The 23,821-nt window shown below is 45.2% G+C and overlaps 1 protein-coding gene across 4 annotated transcripts; it reads right to left on the bottom strand.

Annotated features, from left to right (window-relative positions):
* Positions 1-1,239: 1,239 nt before the first annotated feature.
* LOC137611063 (cohesin subunit SA-1) lies at positions 1,240-23,734 on the bottom strand. Of its 4 annotated transcripts, none has more exons than XM_068339056.1 (32): positions 23,580-23,734; positions 9,475-9,675; positions 9,234-9,354; positions 8,962-9,117; positions 8,770-8,866; positions 8,279-8,355; positions 7,851-8,055; positions 7,589-7,740; positions 7,389-7,462; positions 7,187-7,310; positions 6,984-7,082; positions 6,823-6,902; positions 6,630-6,737; positions 6,406-6,520; positions 6,191-6,308; positions 5,998-6,101; positions 5,744-5,836; positions 5,366-5,659; positions 5,198-5,268; positions 4,933-5,101; positions 4,722-4,814; positions 4,406-4,580; positions 4,101-4,240; positions 3,917-4,018; positions 3,664-3,812; positions 3,446-3,574; positions 3,168-3,370; positions 2,862-3,030; positions 2,650-2,766; positions 2,276-2,390; positions 2,126-2,206; positions 1,240-2,001 (listed from the first exon to the last, which is right to left on the bottom strand). In XM_068339056.1, exons 2-32 carry the CDS (start codon positions 9,501-9,503, stop codon positions 1,978-1,980), a joined length of 3,783 nt encoding a protein of 1,260 aa, XP_068195157.1. In that variant the 5' UTR covers positions 9,504-9,675; positions 23,580-23,734; the 3' UTR covers positions 1,240-1,977. The 4 variants fall into 4 exon arrangements, with proteins under 4 accessions (XP_068195157.1, XP_068195160.1, XP_068195158.1 ...); XM_068339059.1 differs by having other exon boundaries at positions 4,101-4,237; XM_068339057.1 differs by having other exon boundaries at positions 9,475-9,672.
* Between the last annotated feature and the right edge of the window lie 87 nt (positions 23,735-23,821).

The raw sequence follows: 23,821 nt of genomic DNA, 5'->3' as shown, positions 1-23,821 counted from the left end.
TTTTTGAAGTTTACTTTGCGTCATTGTCCATCTGCACATAGAATCACCGACCAATGAGTTCTGAAGCATTTGGATGAATATGAGCAGATATTACCAGAACCACTTCTGGTAATATTGAATTTCTCAATTTGAGATCATTAAAGTACATCTAATCTAATCTAATCTAATCTAGAAGTCATTTTCCTGCTCAATAAAAATGGAGGAACCAGGTCCATGTTCATCCATACATGGCACCACAACATGATCACCACCACACTTCACTGGTGAGGTGTATGTTGATGATCCTTTCCTTCTCCATATTCTTCTCTTTCCATCACTCTGGTAGAAGTTGATCTTTAACTCATCTGTCCACAGGATGTTGTTCCAGAACTGGAAAAGCATTTTTAGATGTTTGACAAACTCTTATCTGGTCATCCAGTGGTTTTCATCTTGTGGTGAAGCCTTTGTGCTCACTCTAGTGACTTTGACACATGTACACCTACTTCCTGGAGAGTTCTTGATCTGGGATTTTCTTCACCAGGGATGAATTCTTCTGAGTTGGTTTCCGTGGACTCTCATATCTTTTGTTGTTGCTGAGCTCACTGGTGTTTTTACGAATATTCCAAACAGATGATTTGACCACACCTTATGTTCTTGTCATCCATCTGTTGGTTTTGTTCTGATTTTTCATCCTGTTTATGCCTTGCTGCACTGATAGCAACAGCTTTGGATGTCAGAGAGATGAGAGTTGACAGCAGCAGATTCCAAATGCAAATGTAAATCACCTCCAGACATTTTATCTGATGATGAAATAATGAGAAAATAGCAATAACTATCCAAGTCAGTTGTCCCTTAAAAAGATGCACAATTAAAAACTTCCTGCACTGCAAATTCCTGCACCGTTCACCAAATTTTTATGTAAATACCCTCAAATTAAAGGTAAAAGTCTGCAGTCAAAATACGTTCTAGTTAGTTTTATTTTAAATCTGTTGTGGTGTATGGAGCCAAAGAGATTAGAATTGTGTTGATGTCCCAATATTTATGGACCTAACAGATTCAGATGAAGATGGCCACCGTGCGACTGATCCATCGGTGTGACTGTAAATAAAATGGTGCATTTTATTTTTAGTCAGTGTGCCAGGTGTTACCAACCGGTCTGTGGGACCGACTGGATCCGCGTCACATGATACTGTCAGAACTTCCAACAGGGATGTGAATGCTGAGAGGAAAAAAGAACCGCCAGTCAACCTCAGCCAGAACTGATTCATAAATTGATTACAGATTTTATTAAAAAGACTTTAGGTTCACAAAAAAAAACAACAAACAAACCAGGTTTTTGAATGTTTCAGATATTTACAGGTGGATCCAGATCAGCGATCAATAAATGATATGAATGGAAACAATCTAACAGTCAGCGATCAAACACTTACTGATTGATTAGGAAACACTGACCTGCGAGACGCCGTACATCAACAGTCCGACCTTGAGATGACTGACGGGTGTGGGGACGGGGCCAGAGACCAACAGAAAATGTTTTAAAACATCAGTACTAAAACTACACACTTCAAAATATAGACAAAGTCTGTTTTACTTCAATTAGACGTCATTGGAGGGTGTGTGGTGAGTGGGCGGGGTTTCAGTCTGGGCTCAGGTGTAAGGGGGCATGGCTTCAAACGTCGACATCACTTCCTTCAGGTCCGTTGACTCGACTGCCGTCTCCACGCACGCATGCCGAGGATGGGTCGCAGTGACATCACTGAGACCTTCCGACATGATGGATCAAACGTGGAACGACTGTACATGTGAGGAAGACGAGGAAGACTCCTTCATCAGTTCATCCCAGGGAGCTGGAGACGATGAAGTTTCGGATCCGCCAGTCGGTCCTCATCTGACTCCGGTGACATTTCTTCTACTCGAGTGTTTGATTGGCAGGCGATGTCTGTTAAGAAGCCCCTCCCCTCCTGCGTCGAGTCCCGATGTGCATCTGATGTTGTCGGATCAGAACATCTGCATGCTGAAACCCTGGACGGAAGGGAACACGGCAAGATTCAGTCGGAGTGAAACTGTCCATCAGAAGGAGGTGAAGTCTCAAACTTTGATTTTACATTAGTTTAAAAATTCTCAACTACGCTCCGATCAGACTCACCGACTCGTCCTCGATCATCGCTGCAGAGTCGAAGAAGTCCGGTCTCAGCTCCGCCCGTTCACGTCTGTTCCTCGACGGCGGCTGAAAAAAAACGTGACGTTTAAAAACGAACAAACGAACACCCGATTTCACCTTCAGAGTGTCGCTCACCAGGTCGATCACCATCGTGTCTTCAAACTCCTCGTTCATGTCCTCCAGCTGACCCCGCGATGACATCATCACATCCTCAAAGATGGGCTCCGCGTCATCCTCCATCAACCCACGACTGGCAGACGTGAAAGACAAATGCAGGAAAAGCCAAATCCATCGGTCACGTTCTGACAGATTTCATATAATAAAACACTAATTTTACATTTTCTGTGCTTTTTTTGGGTAGAAATATATTTATAATAAACCCTAAATGATGATGTTGTGTCTGTGGGAGGGGTGTATCGCGACAAAACATCGTCTGATAGCAAAAGGCTAACTTGTTTTGTCTCGTGCTAGCACCATGCTAACGAACTAAAGTCAGTGAATACACTCACACAGTCTGCCGGACGCCCTGATTGCTGCGTGACTTGATGTAGTTGATCCCCGACCGGTCCTTCCTGTTCATGTCTTCCATCTTCTGCGCGCCCAGCCAAGATATCTGCATCTGAGGACTGAGACGCCAAAAAAAGAAAAAAAACCCGTCTGATACTACCGCAACTTTTGTTAGCATAGTGCGCGTATCTGCGTGTGCTGCATTGACGCTTACTTGTGTACGTAGTCGTTCTCTGATCCGGGTTCAGAGTCGGGGTCCGCCATGTGTTCTGCTGGTCGGTTCTCTCTGAGGACGGTGGAGGTGAGCTGAGGTGTCTGCAGCGCCCCTGGTGTCTGAAGGGTGTCATTACGCATCATCCATGAGCCCTCCACGGTGCTCTCCTCTACAGAAAACAGACCCCGGATCAGTTATAGCAGCGGTTGGGGCACCCCTCCTGTCGAAGGTGCCTTGACTCCACCCATGTGGCGTTTCTTTCACTTCCTGTCTCCTGTTCAGCCGTCACACCGCTCTGATCCTCACCTTCGATGCGCTTCTTATGCAGCGGCGGTCGTCCCTTCTTGCTGCGGACCGAACCCGTCTTGCTGCTGGACCCCGACGTGACAGACATGTGGTCCTCATCTCCTCCGGTCAGCAGGCTGTTCCTGTAGGAGATCAGCGGCAGCCACACGTCCTCCCGGCGTTCCGACATCGACTCCGACATGAACTTCTCCAGGTACGAGTGGCTGTGGAGAGACGGCACACTTAAGCCCCGGTGGGGGATACTGAGATTGAAATTAAAAATGGACTACGGCACTTACACTGTCTTTTTGTCTTGCCGAATCAGTTTGGAGGAGAATTCGCTCAGAACCTCCAGGAAGGCCAGGTTGATGGGAGGAAACTCGGCTCCTCGAGCATTCTGGTACTTAAACGCAAACTCGATGCCGTCCCTGAGATCGAACGAGACAAACAGATTCAAATCAGTTTTCTCCACGTGTTCTGAATTTGGTTCGAACCCCTCCCGGATGATGGAGCTCACTTGTGCAGCGTGGCGACGGCCTCTCTGGTTTTGATTTGGTCCAGTCCGAAAGTGAGCGCGAAGCGGCGAGCCAGCTCCTTGATCCCGCTGACGTGAGACGACGTCCGGTCCAAGTTGGGCCCCTGATCCTGCAGCAGCTCGTTGAACAGCTGCAACAGAGGAGCGTCGGTACGACATGAGAAGACAAAGACACGTCTGCAGACGACCAGCAACAACACCCGAGCAGAGAACGCCGTCTTCATCGGCGTCTCACCTGCTGCAGACTGAGGATGAGCGTCTTGGCACACAGGATCTTGTCCGTCTGTCTGGTTTTACTCAGAGTCTCTTTGATGATGTCGCCGTAGTCGTTATAATACTGAGAAACAACAAACAGAACACCAGTTAGCACGCCAGAAATGTGAAATGTGCGGATGTTGAGTCACATGACCGGCAGCCACCTTCATGTAGTGTTTGAAGATGTCGGCGGCGGCGGGCATGTCCACGATGTCGTAGATGATGAGTTTGCAGAACGCCGCCAGCAGATTTCTTCGTTTGTGGAGCGCTTCGATCTTGTTGGCCTCGTCTTCCTCGTCACCTTCTGCAGAGAAGAACGTGTGACGAGTAGGACGGCGTGACCGCCACACCAAATGCAAAAACAAAACAAAACCCGCTCTTGTTTGAAAATCAGACCGCATGTCTGCACAAATTTATAACGATTAACGTTAACGATATGACGTCATCTGCGGCAGAGCGGCGGCCTCACCCATGCTCTGGCTCTCGTCGTCCTGGTCAATGAAGACGTGGTCCAGGACGAAGTTGAGCAGCTCGTTCTGCAGAGTGCTGTCGGGGTTAAAAACCAGCGGCTGGAGCCCCTCCCTCCCTCCAGAGGTCAGCTGGTGGCTGAAGATCATCAGGAGGTCACACAGCAGCATGAACGCCTGACAACGCAGCATCACAAACCAGCTGTTACTCATCAGGTTACAGCAGCTCTCAGGATGGACCCCCCCCCCAGCCCCCTCCCTCAGAACCACCAGTGGGACCTAGCTGGGGGGGGGGGGTGACTGATGCCTGGGTCTCACCTGTTCTTTGACGGGCGTGTTGACGTTAGACAGACACTGCTGACACACGGCCAGGAAGGACTTCACCACCCTCCGTAAGGCGACCAGGTCATCCTGCAGAGGGAATCACACACACACACGCACACGCACACACACACACACACACACGACTGTTATTACCCATACTGGGAGGGCAGACTGGTCTGACATCAGTGAGTTTTCCAACCAGTACCTTGCTGGGGGCCCCCTCGGTGATCTTGACCAGCTGCCAGAGGATGGAGTAATGGGAGCACTGGAGGGCCTGGACGGCGATCTGCTCCGGCATGGATCCCTGCTCGATCCCTGCCTTCAGCAGCCGGTAACAGTTTCCAAAAAGATCCCAGCGCGTCAGGTCGTGAGCGCTGGGTCCGAAACAGAAACACAACACGGGTGAAGCCATCGAAGGGATTTAGAGGAACTTTTAATTCAGTAACGTTTCACACTATTTGGCGTTTTACTTGTGGAAGGCCGTGAGTCTCTTGAGAGTCGACAGAACGTTGTAGATGTCATCGTCGTCGGCCTCTTCAGCCTGCAGGACACCAAGCAGCTGTTAGCTCCTCTCATGTTACCGAGCAACCGTACCTGAAGCAGGCGCGTCCACTCCCCTCCCCCCCACCACCACCCACCTCCTGCAGAAGCTCCTCCACCGAGTGAGCGAAGCGATCGGTCATCTCGTCGATGAGCTGCGAGCGGGCGATGTCCACGCGGTTCATGATGGTGTAGTCCTCGGAGCACAGGATGCTGTAGGTCTTGCTGCAGGCCTCCAGGACGTCGATCTCGATGTGCTTCTCCACCACCAGGCGGATCTGCTTCAGCAGGGCGTCCAGGTGCTTCTCCATTCGCCCGGCGCTATACACGTCCAGGTCAAAGAACTGAGGGATCTGCAGCAGGTTGGCCACCTTCTCCGAGTCCGCCTGGTACTGTGGAGAGAACAGAGCCGTCAGATAAAACACGACCCCCGGATCCGATCCGAGGAGAATCTTACTTGTGCAGAAAGGTTGTACCTTCGACAGAAGCATGGGCAGAGCCATGATGAAGTGTTCCGTCAGTTTGTTCTTGTCGTCTATCTGAGTCTTCCTCTCCTTTGCTGTCAGAACCTGAACGAGACACAAGATGATCAAGTAGAACCTGAGAAGACCGTGACCTACTGGAACCTTCTTCTCGTCTCATTCGTTATCGGTCACGGTGTTCTTGGACGGTTGGATCTGAAGCAACTGGACTCTTAATCTGAATCGTACCGTCGTATCAGTTGACTTACTCGTTTTCCGGTTCCTCTGCCGACGGGAGGATGGGCCTCTGCTGCTTGTCTGATGGTACAAACCACCAGTTCTATCAGAGCGCTCTCCTGTCTGTCTGACAGCACTAGAACAAACACACAGACAAGAACCACACGTGGATGAAGGTTCATTTCTTTCAATGTGTGTGTGTGTGTGTGTGTGTGTGTGTCTCACCTTCCTCTCCCTGCACAGGCTCCTCCAGGAGGAGTTCAGTCATACACTCCCAGTCCTTCAGCAGCTCCTGAGAGCTCTCCCACAGGGAGTCCACCAGGTACGCCGCATGCTCATGAAGCTGCAGAGAGGTACATCCACGAATAACTTCATCATCTTCATCATCATCATCGACGACACTGACACCTGAACGGGTGATGTACACCAGGCTGTCTCACCTCGCTCTCCAGAAAGAAGAGCACCAGCATGCGGATCAGGTTCCCGTTGGGGCTGCTCCGCCCTCTTCGTTTTGCCAGCGCTTCTTCCGCCTGTGGGTCGTGTCGACTGAACAACCTGACAGACAGGACAAAGGGCAAACACACACACAAGAGCGACAAGGACAGAGTGTGACGTCATTGTTGTCTTAAAGCTAAGATGATGTGAAAACATGGCGTGGACTGACTTTCTGTGCAGAAACTCGCCGGCGGCGACCGCCACCGGCCTGTGGGCGGAGTAAACCAGGTGGTAGACATTCTCACAGTCCTCGTTGGACAGGGCGTCTTCGCTGCCCCTGAAAGAGGTTTCAAACCCACGTCAGCGTGTCCTCCCAAAAGAGAAACCTCACTCAGAACCTACGGACGAAGAACACGACTCACTGCAGAATGAGCGTGACCAATCGGATGGCTTCCACCGCCACGTCGTACTCCTTATCCAAGGTCATCGACACGATACGGTCCTGTCAACACAATTCAAAGGTCCCGAGCTCAGGTGGGAGCGGGAAAACCAATCAGTCCCCAATCTTGGTGAAGCTGCCTACCTTGAAGCGGTTGGTGAAGAGCTCTAACTTTGGGAAGAGTTCTCGGTTGGTGTAAAGGTTCTGGAGAGCTTTCAGACACTTGAGACGAACCTCCCCTTGCTGGAAAAAGATGCAAGGAGGTGAACGTCTGTAAGGACGAATATCCTGCAGGTGTTGCTGAAACACCGTTGGGTCGATGAGTGACTCTGTGGAGGAGCGCTCACCCTGTCATGCAGTGTCCAGCCCACGTATTTCAGGTAGCTGTCGTTGAGAAAAGCGTCGCTGTACATCTTCATCCACACCCCGATTTCCTCGATGCAGATGGCTCTGATTTCAGCTATCGCATCCCTACAAGAAAAACAAGAAAGACACTGATGACACGCCTGCTAAATATCAAGACCTGACAGCAGTAACAACGGAGCCAACCTGTATCGATGAACGAAAATTCCCTTGAAGATGGAGTTCATCATGTTCTCTATTTCGTCTTGGTTCTCCTGGAGCTGCAAACATTAACGGCACAAACTTACAGGCAGGACAAAACGATGTCCATTGAACGCAGCTCCGTTTAATGTTTGGACATTTTTGCATCCTCCACCAACACCATGAATACAAGATTTGTGTCTGACCTCCTTCCTCTTCTGCAACAGCAGCTCCAGTTTCTCGTTGGCTCTTTTTCCGGCAATTTTGTTCCTCTCGGCTTCGTACTGTCTCTGGGTGTTGTCCTGGTGGATGCTCAGGTTTAGAGCTACGTTCACCAGCGCCGTCATCAGCTTCATGGCTACCAAGACACAAAAAACCCCACACCAGACCCGTACCAGGGATCGGTGATAAACTCACACTGAAATGCTGCAGCCTCTTTGTCAAACCTGTACGCGACCCGGTTTTTACCTGCTAACGTCGACGTGTGCCTGAAGGCTCGTACTTGTGAGTCAGACAGTCCGGTGAGAAGCGAGATGACCGTGTCCATCATGTACTCGTCATAGATAATGCTGTACTGACACTGACGGATCAGAACGCTGATGAACTCACAAAAGTTGTAGCGGAATTTCTTCCACATGGGCCCAGGCATGGTGAGGGGGTAATCGCCACTGTCCTGTGGACGGACGGACGCACAGAGGATTGATTTGTTGTTCCTGTCCAGTTTGCCGATACTAATTTTATTTCATGTTGCTTTAAGTTTGCGTACAGGACGGTTCTTCACATAAGTTTATCTTTTACTCATGTAAAGAATATATACTCGTATTTACACACACTTTTTAAAATACATTGTTTGCTGTTCGTGGACGCATGACAGCGACTCCAACCGGAGATGTTACCTCATCAAACTCCTCCGTCATCTTACGGATGATCTCAGCATTCTGCATGTTCCTGAACATCTCGATCCTTACCGTACCTGGAAACACAGGAGTGATGACATCATCAGTCCAGCTGACACACACACACACACACACACACACACACACACACACACACACACACACACACACACAACCGGTTTTAACTCAGAGTATGTTCACCACAGTGCCCTGACGTCACTCAAATCTGTTCTTTTAAAATCCGATCTGACTTTCATCACTGTTTGATATATAATTTGTGGTTTTGTGATCACCAGGCGACGGTTGGTGCTGGAGGTGATCAAGATGACTCGTGTGAAACCAAACCAATGATCACGTCTGCTGATTGGAGAACTGATTTTCACATTGGATGCAGGACGCTGGATCGTCAACAGGACCAGAACTGATGTGAGATTATCAGAATGAGGAAAGGAGGTGAAGGGAATCTCAGTCAGGTAGCTGCACCAGTTTACCTTTACAGCCTGAGCACTGGATGAAAAAGTTGATGAGGTCCAGCAGCGCCAGGTCTCGGTCCTGTTTGTACGACTCGATCCACTCGTCCACCACAGACTAGGAACACATTGACACAGAGACATACTTAGTAACAGGACGCTTCAAATAGGACGAGACATTAAGAGAACCCGTCAGTGGGTGATGCTCGTCACCTGCATGGCGCTCTTGCCTAGTTTGACCACCTCAAACAGGGTGACCGGGTCGCCTCCGTCTCCATTATGCTGCGCCACCCCATTAGCTTTTCCTCGGCCTCTCGTCGGCCCCATCGATTTGTCTGTCGGGGACTTCCGAGGCTTCTTATTGGACGTCTGTGGAGATGAAGATGTTAAACAGGACGCAGAAGGAAAACAAACAGATACAGATTCATTCAAACCAGACACACACACACACACACACACACACACACACACACACACACACGTACTGGGGCTTGTTTTCCAGGCCTTCCCCTTTTCTTCCTGCCTTTCACTTCCGTGTCGTCCATCTCACTCATGTTCATAGTCAAACCCACCGTGTCTGTGGCCCCTGACTCATTAGATGAGTCCCTGGAGAAAAAGGGGGAACAAAGCACACAACATGAGGAAGAGTTCCGTCATCCACAGGTGACAGCATCTCAACCAGACTGATGTTCTGTGATCATTCACTTCAGCGTCTGTTTCACTCACTGAATGACGGGGAGCTCTGATGTGATCATGCTGGTCAGAAGGCAGACGTGAGGCCGGAAGTCTGACTTCTGAGCTTCTTCAGGACGGTTTTAGGACACAAGGCGGTTAGGAAGGAAGACGGAGGAAAGTTCAGAAATGAGCAGAGAGGAGAACCTCCAGGACGGATGGCGCTCAATGGGCACGCTTAACTGTTTTCAGCTGCTGCAAAGTAAAGAGAGAGAAATCATCAATAGAATCTACAAATCCAGCCACAGCAGATGTGAAGACATGGGGTTAAACAAGATACACATCAAATCACAGATGAATGATCCAATCCAACAACAGTTCTCAACATGACACTTTATTTTTACTGTGAAAACAGTGTTAAACCAGTAAATGAAGCAGGACCGATGTGTCAACCTGCTCCACCAGCAGCGGAGACAGGAAATGGTGACACCAACTGGCCGCTGTGAGAACTACAACAGCGAGATGCTGTGAGACATATCGGAGGCGATCTGATGTCTGCAAACTTTTGATTCCAGAGAATAAAGTTAGAGATAAACCATCCAGCTTAAAGTGACATGACATCATTTTGAAGCCAGTCTCCTTTATAATAATTCGTTGATTTCTGTCAGAAAAAAACTGGACATTAAAATAATAAATAGACTCCCTATCTGGATGTGATGTGGAGAAGTAAGAATACTTTTGATGTAAGGGCTGAATTTAAGGACTCCTCTAAATCATGAGAGATTATTGATAATATTACCTATTAATGTGTTCACGAGGTCAGAGAGCAAATGAGGAGCAATGCCAAATTTCACCACAGGAGGCAGTATGAACCACAAAGTCAATGTGTGGTCTGATTCAGACTGATTCTTCACGTTTAAACTGGGAATTCTGGGTTGGGAAAAATCCTCAGAGACGGAGGGAACTCCCCGCTCAATCCCAGTTCACTCAGTGCTAATTGAGGAGCCGTTTTACTGAGGTGTAGATGCAGAGAGCAGGTCATCTTTGATGAGTGTGTTTGAGTGGAGGTCTGGGTAACAGTAGGGGGCAGGCTAAGAGAGACTGTATTACATACTGTAGGTATTGGTGAACAGCAGACAGCATCACAGATGGAGATGGAAGCAGAGACACAGCCTCTCTGTTGTCACAACATTTCCTCAAATCTTTGTCCAATCCACCCATGAACCTTCACAGACATTTAATTAATCAAATCAGACATTGGACCCGCAGACATAACGCCGACATTCAGTTCCGGGCTGGTTTTCACGTTCCTGCTGTACAGAACAACCTACAAAAGGACACGACGGTCTGTTGACACGTTCACCTGTTGGAGGAGGGAGCTGTTGCTCCTCTGTTGAGGACTAAAGGTGGAATGGGAATAGGGATGAGGCGGGGTGGCGTTCACTGTGATTACATTAAATCTACACAAACACAAACCAACGGTCCAGATGGAGACGGGATGCTGAACAGATGACGTTCAGCCTGGGTGACCCAACGTCAGACACCACAAACTGGATGGTCATATTTACCCTCCCGGATTGATTAGTGATTATCACCAAAGATGGTCACTTGATTACAGACAGAGACCTGCAACTTCATCATGATGTTAGCTGTAGCTCAGCTGCTGCTCATATTCCCAACTATAATTCCTCTGTGATCAACATTACGGGTCTCTCACGGACAAGAAATGACTGCATTTAAGTTTCGCGCCACACTCAAACTGTAGCAGCTTCAGGAAGCTCTGATTAATCTGTGGGGTGTGCTGAACTGTTTACCTCCACCTCAAGCTCTTTTTCATTGAGATTACAAGCGTAATCTCTGACAACATGAACAAATTGAATATGAATGAATGAAATCCTCATAAAAGGCGAACAGATTAGTAAAGTTGTCCCTTCTTCGTTGCACATCTGAGATAAAGTTTGATTTTTAATTAAAGCATAAAAATAAACTGAATTAATTCTGACAATGAGACAAAGTCACATAGAGAATTAAACGCCTGAATTGATTGAATTCCTGCTGCTCTGGGATCACCTCAGTTGTGGGAGACAGAACTATGACATCACACCAAGCACAAATGTTGATGTTCACTCTCATGTGAGAAGAACTCAATGTTCCCAACAGGTTTTCACCACTAGAATTTTTTCTTTTCAGTTCTAGTTGACGGTGAAGTTCACATCAGATGTTCTGAGAGCGTTGGCGCACAAAGCGATTACCTTCAGTACAAGGACTATTATGCATTTAATGCATTATGTAAATGGTACGATCGTCAGGTAACTGTGAGCTGACAGTTTTTACGTGTGTGCTGAACGCATGCACGCACACACACTCATACACCGACGAACGATAAGCCGGCATCTGCGAGCCACTTAACATTCACGACTGTTCTCTTGAAGGCAGGCTGTTGTTGCCATGGTTACTACCACGGGTCATAAGAGGCCAGTGATGTCGGACTATTTGATTGGCTGAGTGGAGGCGGGAGGGACCGGATCAGAAGCAGACCGGTCAGAGTCTAATGGGACGCATCCAGTTCCCACAGCTAGCTAAAGGTTTACCGTCACCTGTGACACCTGGTGACACACAACTCACAGCAGCGGAGTGATGTCACCAGAGACGACTACTGAGTTCAAATGCAAAGTAAACATCTGTCTAGTACCGTCCAATCACAGACCTGCAAACATGTGATTCAGAGAAGTTGGTTTAACAATGTTTTAAGACTGTAGAGTGTGGCGGTGTGTGTTAACACCTCACTGAAACAATACTACAGACCTGTCACGTGACATTTAACACACGACCTCTGACCTAACACACCAGCATATGTAGAAACATATGCTGATTAGATATGTAGTATGGTACGCTTTATCTGCCGTAGTGGATCACAGGTGATTGATATACCTCTACGTTTAATGAAAAGTTGTTTAAGGACGCCATCTATTTACAACAAATCTCTATTGGATGTCAGGGTTGTCAATTAAAAGCTGTGTCTAATCCTACCCCCCCTTGAAGTGAATCCATGAAGAGCTGAAACTCCAGCCGTATCATTCATTGTTATTTAAACCAGTGGTTCCGAAAAATTTTTGCACCACGGACTGGTTTAACGTCAGACATTATTTTCATTGACTGGCCATTAAGATGTGGCAGATAAATACAAAAGTAAAATGATACGACCAGCATAAAAACTTTTTTTTTCTAAATATAATAATAAACGGGAATCCAATATTTATGCAAGTTTATAAGCAGCGCCCTCGTAGCATCATGTCAACGTGTTCGTTTTTCTGGCTTGGTAGTTTCAATTTAGCAGTTATATATTCTGTATTAGGGGCCAGAGCAGCCCCTTTAAGAAGGTAGTCATGTGACCATTTTGACAAGCAGTTTGAAAAGAGTCAAGAGTGACTCATAGACAAATGTGGAGCAGAGAATCCAGAATTTTCCAACATAACATTGTTCGGAATCAGTTACTAAATAAAACAGAAATAATGTAAGTTCTTTATTGCTTCTGTGCGGCCCGGTAACAATTGCATCACGGACTGGTACCAGTCCATGTTCCAGGGGTTGGGGACTACTGATTTAAAGCACAACAGTACACTTGTTTGACAACCATGTTCAGGTTCACACTAGGAAACATATTTCTGTAAACTCTCTTAATTCAAACACAAACATGAAATACATTTTGGGGATTTTTTTGAATTATTTTCAGTCAATTTTGACAGGAACAAGGAGTCAGTGTTGTTTGATTTTTGTGCTTTTTAACAATAGCAGGTTACGAAAGTCAAAATTTTATAGTGCAAAATTCTGAACTAGTTGTTTTCGAAGTTTCCTCAGTGCGGCAGTATGCAGCAAAAGCAGTTTCTTGAGTCACCCTGTCTGTGTGGTCAATTAGGTCTATGTGTTTCTATGGAAACAAAGAACCATACATTGTGTAAGAGCATCATCTCAACAAGCTCTATCCACCGGGTCTGAACATTTAAAACACGCAAAAAAAAAAAAAAATGTATCAACTGGAGGAAATAATGAGAACATCTGAACATCCACCCTGCTCGCTCTTGCTACAGGGAGAGAGGAGGGACAATCACACAACAGTCCTACATGAATGTGTTAATGGTAGTGAGCCAAGTGGATACCGGTAGATGACAGATCATCAAATGCAGCTGGAAGCAACAAGATTCAAACCCATAAAAATCCTTATCATCACATGAACGAATCAGATGTGGCTCCAACACTGAGCTGTTCACCACCGCCGTCCCAGATGACCCAGAAGAGCTCAGAACCATCAAGATCAGACCAGGTCCATGAAGCTAAGTTGAATGAAAGTGAAGGAAGCAAAATTCCATGACCGTAGGCGAGGCTGAGGAACGGGCCATTACCCCTTCAGATTTATGTTGTATGGATCTATTTAAACTGTTCTTGATGGATTTGACTTTGGCAAACCTCTGATAATCATCAGATTTATCAATGGAGTGGAATCAATTTGTTTCCAAGCGTTGGGGATGCGACATACTGAGACAGAACTGCAGGAGATTCCCTTGAAATATTTATTTATAAGTTTACGCAGCACAGAAATGATTTAACAGGTGAGAGCGTGCGTACACAGACACACACAAAAACACCGCTAGCTGCTTCCTCTGAGCCTGCTGTAATTGGTGGTTATCTCCAGAGACAGACTGTGGAGTGTATTCGTCTGTTGGTACGACTGCAGAGTGATATCCACACAAACACTCAAGGATTCATCATCAGTGACAACAACAGAAAACACAACTTGATGTAGACCGTCTCCAGTTTGTGCAGGATGTCAGGGAGTCAAACTTGTATTGAGTCTCTCCACTGGGACTGATGAACTAATGGGTACCAGGATCCAGGAATAAAGCATCGGTTTTCTACTGTTTCTGCTAAGTGTGCTCCTCCTGCGCCTGAAACACGAGTTTGATGAGCCAGAGGAATAGACAACCATTTAAAGGGTAGATCATTAAGAGAGGAGCCGTTGAAAAACAGACTAAATAAAATCTACACTAGTGGAAAAGATGACCATAAAATGTGCTGGAGAATCACCCAGACTGAATGCAGTCATTGTAAACGAGAAGAATGAGAATAAGATAAATAAGAAGGCAAAGAAGGTCGAGCAGAAGCGCCAATTCTCTGGTTACCATGGTGCCTGTCAGTGGGTAAGATATATCCGGCAGTAAGTGATCATCTCCTCTTGAAGTCGATGCATTGGAAGCAGGAAAAATGGTCTTAAGTAAGGATTTGTGGGACCAGATTGAAATGCTGGATTACCGAGTCAGCAAAAGTGGTCTAAGGAAGGTCAAGCAGTGAACTGGAGACAAGGTCACGGGTGCCTGAGGCTCAGACGTCTGAGGGATGTCAATGGAGGTCCCACTTTGTCGTTTAGAGGAGTGAAGATGTCCTGCACCAGGAATCGCAGCACGCCCTCAGGGGTCCAGTGGAATCTCAGCGGGTCAGAACAAAATGGGACGCACACAAACGGCAGGCAGGTGATTTAATGTCATGGCTCATTAGCGTGTATTGCCACAATAAAAGAACATTTAAGCACTCTGATTCACACACCAGCGCAGGCAGGAGGGGTGGAGTCTGAGAGAAACATGTCGATTAATGCAGATAGAGTCGCTTGAATCAGTCCTGAGTTTTTGAAAGCAGTGAAATGTCTGTTATTACTGGTTTTATTTGACATTGTGTGTCCTGTGACTATTACACAGGAACACCCTGTGATGTTGATATTCAAACAATATACGTAGTCACACTTGGCCTTGTGATCACCTCTGAAAGGCGTGTCCAGAATAGATCACTATTTATACTTGTTTTATGGCCCATGATCGTACACATTTCCATGTCGGATGCCCGCACATCCAACGTGAACGGGACCAGCATATTTGGAGACATCCAATCGCTGAGGATAACAACACTGTGCACATTGCTGTGATGTTTTACAAGAGATAAGAACTTTATGATTACAATCACTGAATTTAAAAAATGAATTATAGAAAAAGGGAGTTAAATGAATAAAAACAGATAAAATTTCATTTAGTGGAAACTACATGAACCGATTCATCTCCATATCAGCACCTCTAAGAGTCAGAGGATACCAAAGAGCGAGTAGCTAGCATGTTAACCATGAGACACCTGTCCAGGTATCACCGCACTTATTTACAGAGTTAACACTGCAGCAATGACACAACACCACAAATCATTACATCCACCGCTCAACAGCCCTGCATATTAATTCTCTTTTTAAGAATAGAGACGCACACAGAGGTTACAGAGTGAGGATAAGTAGTCGGTATTCCGTCTGGACCACAGCAGAGGCCACCGATGGAAACACGCCCGCCTGATGACTGAATGGGGTGAAGAATGAGGCCTGAGACCAAACTGAATGTTTTACAGAGTCAGCTGACCGACATCAGCTGATGAACTTAACAGACAGAAGCTGTTTTTGTATCACGATTAATGTCGACACACTGAACGGAGACAAAAACGGTCTATAACCCTGAAACACTCGCCTGCAGTCCTCAGGTCGTGATCTGATTATTAACGGATCAGTTGGAGTAAAATGATTCTCAGCTGTTGATTCGACTGCTAAGTCAGGATCAGAACTAATACACTCTTCCTCATGTCGTGTGACATCCACTGCATCATCCCAGCTCAACTCTGCTCGGGTTAATGTCCTGTACATGTTTATAGGACAATTTCCATTACAGGATAATATATCCTCAGGGTAGGAACAAAGCTATGACACAAATCTAGCATGAAATGTTCAACACAACACACACCTCTTGTCAGCCTCTGGTGATCCTATTATCAGCTGGAACATCTGAAAATCCTAAATACAAGTTTTAATTTATAAAAAAGTTGGATTAATACTGTAGATATGATTATTACTACTGATTTTATTATGACGACTGCATGTCCAGTTATCAAGACTGCAGATCCAGTTATTATTACTACAGAGCCAGTTATCATTACTGCAAATCCAGTTATTATTGCTACAGATTGAGTTATTATTACAACAGATTGAGTAATTATTACGACAGATTCCGTTATTAGTGCTGCAGATCTGGTTATTCCTACTGCAGATCTAGTTATTCCTACTGCAGCTCCAATTTCTACTGTAGACCTGGTTATTACTACTGATTCGATTATCACACACATACAATTACGACTGCAGATCTGGTTATTCCTACTTGAGATCTGATATTTCTACTGTAGATTCAATTAATTAGCATTATTATTACTACTACTCTAATGATTAATGCAGGTTCAGTTGTTTTTACTGTAGGTCTGATTATTATTATTTTAGGTCAGATCATTATTATTTTTATTACTGTAGGTCTGATTATTATTATCATTATAATTATTATTATTATTATTTATTACAGGAATAATAATTATTTTTACCACAAGTATGACAGTTATCACTATGGATTGACCACACAGTATGTTGACCGGATATTAGTAGCAGTAATATTAGCCGTGGTAGAAATAGGAAGGCCTGGTAGTCCCGCTACTAATGCAAGGTCGTAGTTCGTAATGTTTGTGAATTCTTGCCTCAGTATCAAACAGAAGTGAATACCTAAACACCGCAACAGAGGAAGCAGAGAAAACGAGAAGAGAAGAACAGGAAGGCTCAAGAAAAAGGAAGAGGGAAAGCTTGAATTTACTAACGGGGGTCACTGAGGTTGTCCAGTAGATCTTGATAATATAAATGTGTGAAAAGGTATACAGTAAATGTCCCCAGTAATCAAGAAGAACTCCTGTGTGTGTGTGTCTGTGTGTGTGTGTGTGTGTGTGTGTGTGTGTGTGTGTGTGTGTGTGTGTGTGTGTGTGTGTGTGTGTGTGTGTGTGTGTGTGTGTGTGTGTGTGTGTGTGTGTGTGTGTGTGTGTTTGCACACCAGGCACAGAGTTCCAATCATCACAGGCTGCTCTGCCGAGCTGAGTTGCTGTGATGTTGTGTGACGGGCTGAAGTGTGAAGGAACGATGATTTAAATATTCTGACAGACGAGAGGATTGTCTTTAAATACTACAATTAAACAACACGCAGTTATATCATTTTACATGTTTTTTTTAGAGTGAACACTGACTGGAGGTGAATCTGGATTTGGATCAGTCCCTCTGGTTCACCAGTACCAGGAGAAGCCAACAATTACTTTCCATGTCAGTATTAGACACTGTCCAATCTGGAAGTCATCTGCCTTGACCAGATTATGATGCTGTCACACAGAAGATTATCAATCCGAGCCATTTGTTTGTGGGGCACGCCCCTCCCTACAAAGGCAGGGATGAGGAATACTTCTATTCCTAATCTCCTCTCAAACGCCTCAGAGTGAACATTTGGATGCGAGGCAGAACCGTACCGGCATGATTTTTTTCATGGATCAATTTCCTTAGTGGAGTCTGATTTTTTACTTTTTTTATTCTTGCAGAAATAAAATTTCTGATATGAGGAGCTGCTGTTTATGCTGGGGGAAAAGTACCATGTTGGGGGGGAGGTGTTTCAAAGAGAGGTGGAGCACCTTATGGGACATTACACAATAATGTAAGGTGTGGTGGCTAAAGGGGGAAGAACACGACAACTTTATCTACTAAAATACAAACTAAAATTCAACACAAAACATGATTGATGTTGGGAAATGAATCTCGATCATGTGTGATTGGATCTTAAAGATGATGAACAGCTGAGGTAACAGGAAGCAGGCGTCGGTGCGAATGAGTGCCTGTCGTTGCAGAACGTTTTGCGACATTCGAGCAATAAGTTCAGGTGTGCGAACGACTCGGAGTGTTTTAATAATACAGGAGCAACATAATCTCAGCACCAGGAATAAACGTCACATGTGGCCTCCAGCGTGGAGAGCGTGCTCTTATCTCACTTCAACTCTTTGCTTAACACGATTATTTCTACAAACCCAGGCAGAAAAAACCTATCCCAAATAACTAGTCGACTACCTCCAGTTTAATGGCCTTGTCCTCCAGACATCAGCTGACTGCTTCCATATGGTAGCACACGCTGACGTTAGCTTCTTAAACTTATCCTCTCCAATTTGTATCCGATAAGTTGTTCCTCCTTGACATTTTTTGCTTTTACAGGCATTTTAAATTATAAACTTTGCATTTTCTTCATGCATGATGAAAAACTTCCAAGCTAGTGATAGCACAACTTTATAGCTCGCCTGTGTTTGTGCGTGTCATGCCACACATGTAATGTCAACAATAATGTGCTGCTTGCCACACTGACATTAGCTAATTGAAGATCACAGCAGAAATAACTTAAATCAATGATGTTTTAGGGTGGGATTATGGGATATCTAGACCCTCGTGTCCACTAGCTGGATGGCTTAAACTCCTCCAGACCTGATTTGAGGTTTGTGATTATCTAAATGGAGCAGTAATAGCTCGATCTGAAACACGTTTCCTTTAGCCACAACTTCATTTCCTGTTTATTCTACCACAGGAGTGACTGAATCAATATTAAATAATAAACTGAGACATACAGCTGATGATTGGGATGCAATACCAGTGGGATATTAACCTGTCCCGGATTAACCAAAGGAGGGTAGGTGGGATCAGAATGATGACAGATGCAGACCTGAACGATAAGACTATCAACCCCATTGACGACCCAGTGGAGATCAATAATGTATCCCTGTCCATTCATAATAAAACGACAGACTGCACTCCCTGAACAGAAGTGGATCACTCTCGCCAGTGATTGCTCTAATCCTTCACACCAAATGTCGTCTGACGCCGCAGAACTAATCCAGGAGTTACAGAGAGCGCGGAGCCTGTTGAACCAGCTGGAGCGTCCCATCAGCTGATCCGCGAGCAGCTGATAAACCAGCACGTTTTCGAGCTGTTATTACTTTCATGCCAATTAGTTTTGGATAAATTATTTCACTGGTTTACTTTGCGGATTCTCTTATCACATGCTTCAAAAACAAAGCTATGCAAACAACTGACTGGTATCAAATTGGGGGAGTGCAATCAAATGAGCTCCGGTTTATACTCAAGGGTTAATAAAACACCGGTTTATAGTGATTCCATAGAGGCAGAATTCATGTAAATCAGCGAACAATTGAAGACTGCTGTTTGTTGAGACAGTTTGAACGTGACAGCTTGAATTGAAATATTATGGTCGAACAGCAAAGTGAACATCTCCTGTGGACGTTTGGATGTCCCGACCAACATGTAGTCAGAAACCAATTGTCACTGCCAGCTGGGGTTCACACATGGTGACGCGGATGGAATGATAGATAATACAATAATGTCATACTAATAATTTAAAACGTAATTTACTGCTGAGTAGATAACTAGCTATGTAGCTGCGAACTGACATTGGCAGTTAATTTCTACATACCCTTTGGTCATTTATTAAGCCCCCATAAGTGCTGATAAATCATCCAAAGTGATTAATCAGCCTCTGCTAGAAGAACCTGCTGTTATGGTGACAGCCAAGTACATCTGTGTTACTCTATCTGTGAGTATTCCTTTACGCTGAGTCGACTCGTTCACTGTTATCACTTATTAAACACACGTTACTGATGGCTCGGTAGCAGCATCTGGATGTCTGTACTGTCAGAATACAAGAACAGGAGGAAAGAACACTGCAGCTTTCTAGAATCAAGGTCACCACCACCATCATCATCATCAGACTCAGGCAGCCATTATATAACAGCCTCAGCTGTGTCATTATGAGCACAATGCAGAATAAGAGTCTGAACAGACAACTTGTCCTCCCCCACAGTGTCAAAGAACATAGGAATACAGCTACCTGATTCTGTGTGTGTGTGTGTGTGTGTGTGTGTGTGTGTGTGTGTGTGTGTGTGTGTGTGTGTGTGTGTGTGTGTGTGTGTGTGTGTGTGTGTGTGTGTGTGTGTGTGTGTGTGTGTGTGTGTGTGTGTGTGTGTGTGTGTGTGTGTGTGTGTGTGTGTGTGTTGGGTGGGGGCTACCTGGTTCAGTGGGGGAGCTGGAGTCTAAGAAAATAAAGTAAAATTCTGCAATGTTTAAACATGAGTTTCATTCATATTATTATTAGATTAGTCACACTCTCTTAACACGTACACACCCTCACACACACACACACACACACACACACACACACGCACGCACGCACGCACGCACGCACGCACGCACGCACACACACACACACACAATCACACACGAACTTTGCCTCAGGAAATAAAGGGTGTTAAACAAATTACAAATTTTATGGTTATTATATTGATGCACTTTAGAAAATGCTTTCTTAAAAACCAATTACATTACAATTTAGCTCTTAAATGCTCTAAATAAGTTTAGTTTGTATTGATGCCATTTGTTTTTTTATAGTACAGAGAAGCAGTAAAATAATGACGCTACACAGACAAATCAATTTAAACAATAAACATGTAAAATAGTAGTTTTTTTCATAGATCTGTCTTATTTTCTGTTTTATACATATGTATTAGTGACCATTCAGATCATTCAATATTTCTTATTTGACGACTGGATTAATCGTCAGACTAATTTATCATCACAATAATTAATGACTACAGCCCTTGAAAGATCCATAACGGTTGATATGTTAAAAACTTTATGCTAATTTTTTTTCTAAATTTACAATGGTTATAAAATGGACATAATAAACAGATAAGTCGTCTGATAAATTATTGAACTGTAAAATATGTTCCACAAATATCAAAATGCACCTGTCCAGTAAAGTGGATTTGACGACATCTCGTGAAATTAAATTGAGTTTTTGAGTTTCTTTTGTGCCCCAGAAACCCTCAACTGGGAAAAATCCTACTCAGATAAAAGAAACCAGGTTCCACTTGTAACCATGGAAACGAGCACTACATGGAAGAGAAGTGTTCTGAAAACTATGAAACAACTATTTAATTACAGGTATACTCCAAAACAAAATGTGACTGACGGATGGAACCTGTTCCTATCCCCTCCTCAAATCATTCACAGTGGGGGACAGTGATCCCTCTCTGGATACAGTCCAACTGAAAACGTGTAATTTGAAGATACAAATGGCGACCCATGTGTGGTGAGTTTGATAACCAAAATCTGTGTGACTTCCTACTCAACCTTTGTGCAAGGAAGTTTCAGTTTCATTTAAAATATGCACCAGAATACATGACATATGACCTCTCTCCAGGTCTTAAGAGCTGAGGAAGCATCTTGGATGAGGAGAAACATCATCAGGCATTTCCTACATTTGGCTTGAGGGATCAACACCATGAGAGCTATATTTGCAAGGCCTGTCTCTTTAAGAAGGTGGCCTTATGGGTCTTGTATGCAGGTGATGTGGGGGAGGAACATGGGTGTAGTTGCAGCTAAATTCCACTGACGTGCTCAAAGAAAGCCTGAGCTCTTCTTGCTTCAGAGATTATCTGGACCAATCAAGATAATCAGAGTAACACTAACCTAGCTCAAGAGAATCGTCGGCAGACTTGGGTTTGCCTGAAATCAACATCATGATTATTTATCAGAAATTTGGTCTGATAACTGAAACTCGCCATGTATTGTATATATCATACACACATCAAGTGTAAAGCATAAACCTAATATGAAATTATCTGAACAAAGTGCATGTTTGGCCAGAGTGCATAATTTGGGTCGAACATTTTCAACCTACCTGCAGGTTATTATATTCAAACGAAGACATCTTGTTCCTCATTAGCAGCTCAATAATTAACCACTGATACTATAATAATAATAATAATAATAATAATAATAATAATAATGCCCTTGCTTTCAGCACTACGTTGGTTATAACCTAAATTGTTGGATACACCACCATTCTGCACCCAGATTACACAATATTTATCGAGAACATGAGTTCCAGATGGTTGAACAGGAACTTTTAATCCACTTAAAATCTAGATCACATCATAAAGATGCTAAACTCCTGACTAAACCATCAGCTGTCACACTGATCTCCTCCATGCAACCTTTGTTTATTCACATTCAACAAAATCCTGGCGTTAGAATTTAGCTCCGATGTGCGTTCCTTCAGCTAAACACGGGTGACGTGGTGCACAGATGAGTTCACACGCTGTCGGCCTCCAGCAGCTCTTGAAAACAATGGAATCACATGACAACAACAAGCATTTAGCTACGGGATCCACATCGGGTGTTCACGCCAAAGCCCGGATTGTCACCTGCAGCCATTCCCGTGAAAAACGTCAACACCACCCCCAATGAGCAAAACGTGCAAATCTGCCACTCGTGATCCTGTTGACTCAAGCTGGGAACACTGATGATGATGATGATGATGATGATGATGATGATGATGATGATGATGATGATGGACGCAACAAACGCGGTGTGGATGATGACACGTGACTGACTGTAAACAAAGCATGGATGTCACTAAATCACTGAACTGTCCCACGTCCACAAGCAGCTGATCGGGGGTCAGTGTGGAAGGGAGACCGACCTGCTACCCATCCCCCCACCCACCCACCCATCCACCCTCATGTTTCCACGCTCGCTGCTTGCTGCCTGTTTCCCGCACAGAAGGGGGCGGGAAGGCGGAAAGACGCGCCATAATAACGAAGTGAGACGTGCACGAGCCCATCCTTCAAACACATTAATATTAGTCACGTGCTGCGGTTTATTATTGTTTATTTTCGATGGGAGGTGTCGGTCTGAAAACTTAAAAAGGACGAGGAAAAAAAAGTGGAAACACGTCTCATGGCGGATCAATATGAGAACTATCGGAGCTCAATAACAGCCAACAACAAACAACAACAACGAGGCATTCCAGACAAACAGAAAGAGATCAGACAGCTCCGCAAAAAACACCCACAACACCGTGAAGCGGGATGCCGTGACCCGCAAAACACGTCGCAGCACCCGGCTGAGTGTTGTCAGGCTAGCCGCCACAGTGGAAGAGCAACAGAGGAAACACAGCGGCTAACGCAAACCCACATAACACTAGTCCAGCACGGCTAGGAGCTAGCTGGTAAGCTAGCGTGTGTGCTAGCTAGCCTCTAATGTAGGAGGGAAGAGAACTCCGTTAGCCGCTAGCGCCCATCCCCCATCCCGCCACAGATCCGTCCACCATCTTTAATGTGAGCTCCGTCTCCTTCCACCGCACAAAACACGAAAAAAAACACCGCGCACTCACCTTTAACGACCATCCCCGGACCCGTCAGCACATACCCGAACGACTAATCGATTTTCGTCCAGATAATGTTGTTTTTTTATTATTGAAAATTGGCCGTGCGAGCGGAACCGTGCCTTGAGAGCAGAGCAGCAATCCTAAACCGCCATCTGGTGGTCCTTCCTCGCTGCGATGCAGCGGAGCCGCGCAGCCTCACACCGACACACCGCCGCCCCCTGGCGGACAATGGAGTGTAGTGGCGGACA

The sequence above is a fragment of the Antennarius striatus genome, chromosome 17 (assembly GCF_040054535.1).
Source record: "Antennarius striatus isolate MH-2024 chromosome 17, ASM4005453v1, whole genome shotgun sequence".
In the NCBI taxonomy this organism is placed as follows: domain Eukaryota; kingdom Metazoa; phylum Chordata; class Actinopteri; order Lophiiformes; family Antennariidae; genus Antennarius; species Antennarius striatus.
Note: the sequence above shows the minus strand (reverse complement) of the source record. Positions and strands in the feature narration are given on the sequence as shown.

Bases quoted from the DNA above. Each gene is read 5' to 3' on its own strand.
- LOC137611063 (XM_068339056.1), bottom strand. From the start codon at position 9,503: ATGATCACATCAGAGCTCCCCGTCATTCA. The intron at 6,102-6,190 runs GTGAGACACACA...TGTTTGTTCTAG, and splicing joins GCCTGTGCAGGGAGAGGAAG to TGCTGTCAGACAGACAGGAG. The intron at 4,019-4,100 runs GTGGCTGCCGGT...GTTGTTTCTCAG, and splicing joins TCTTCAAACACTACATGAAG to TATTATAACGACTACGGCGA.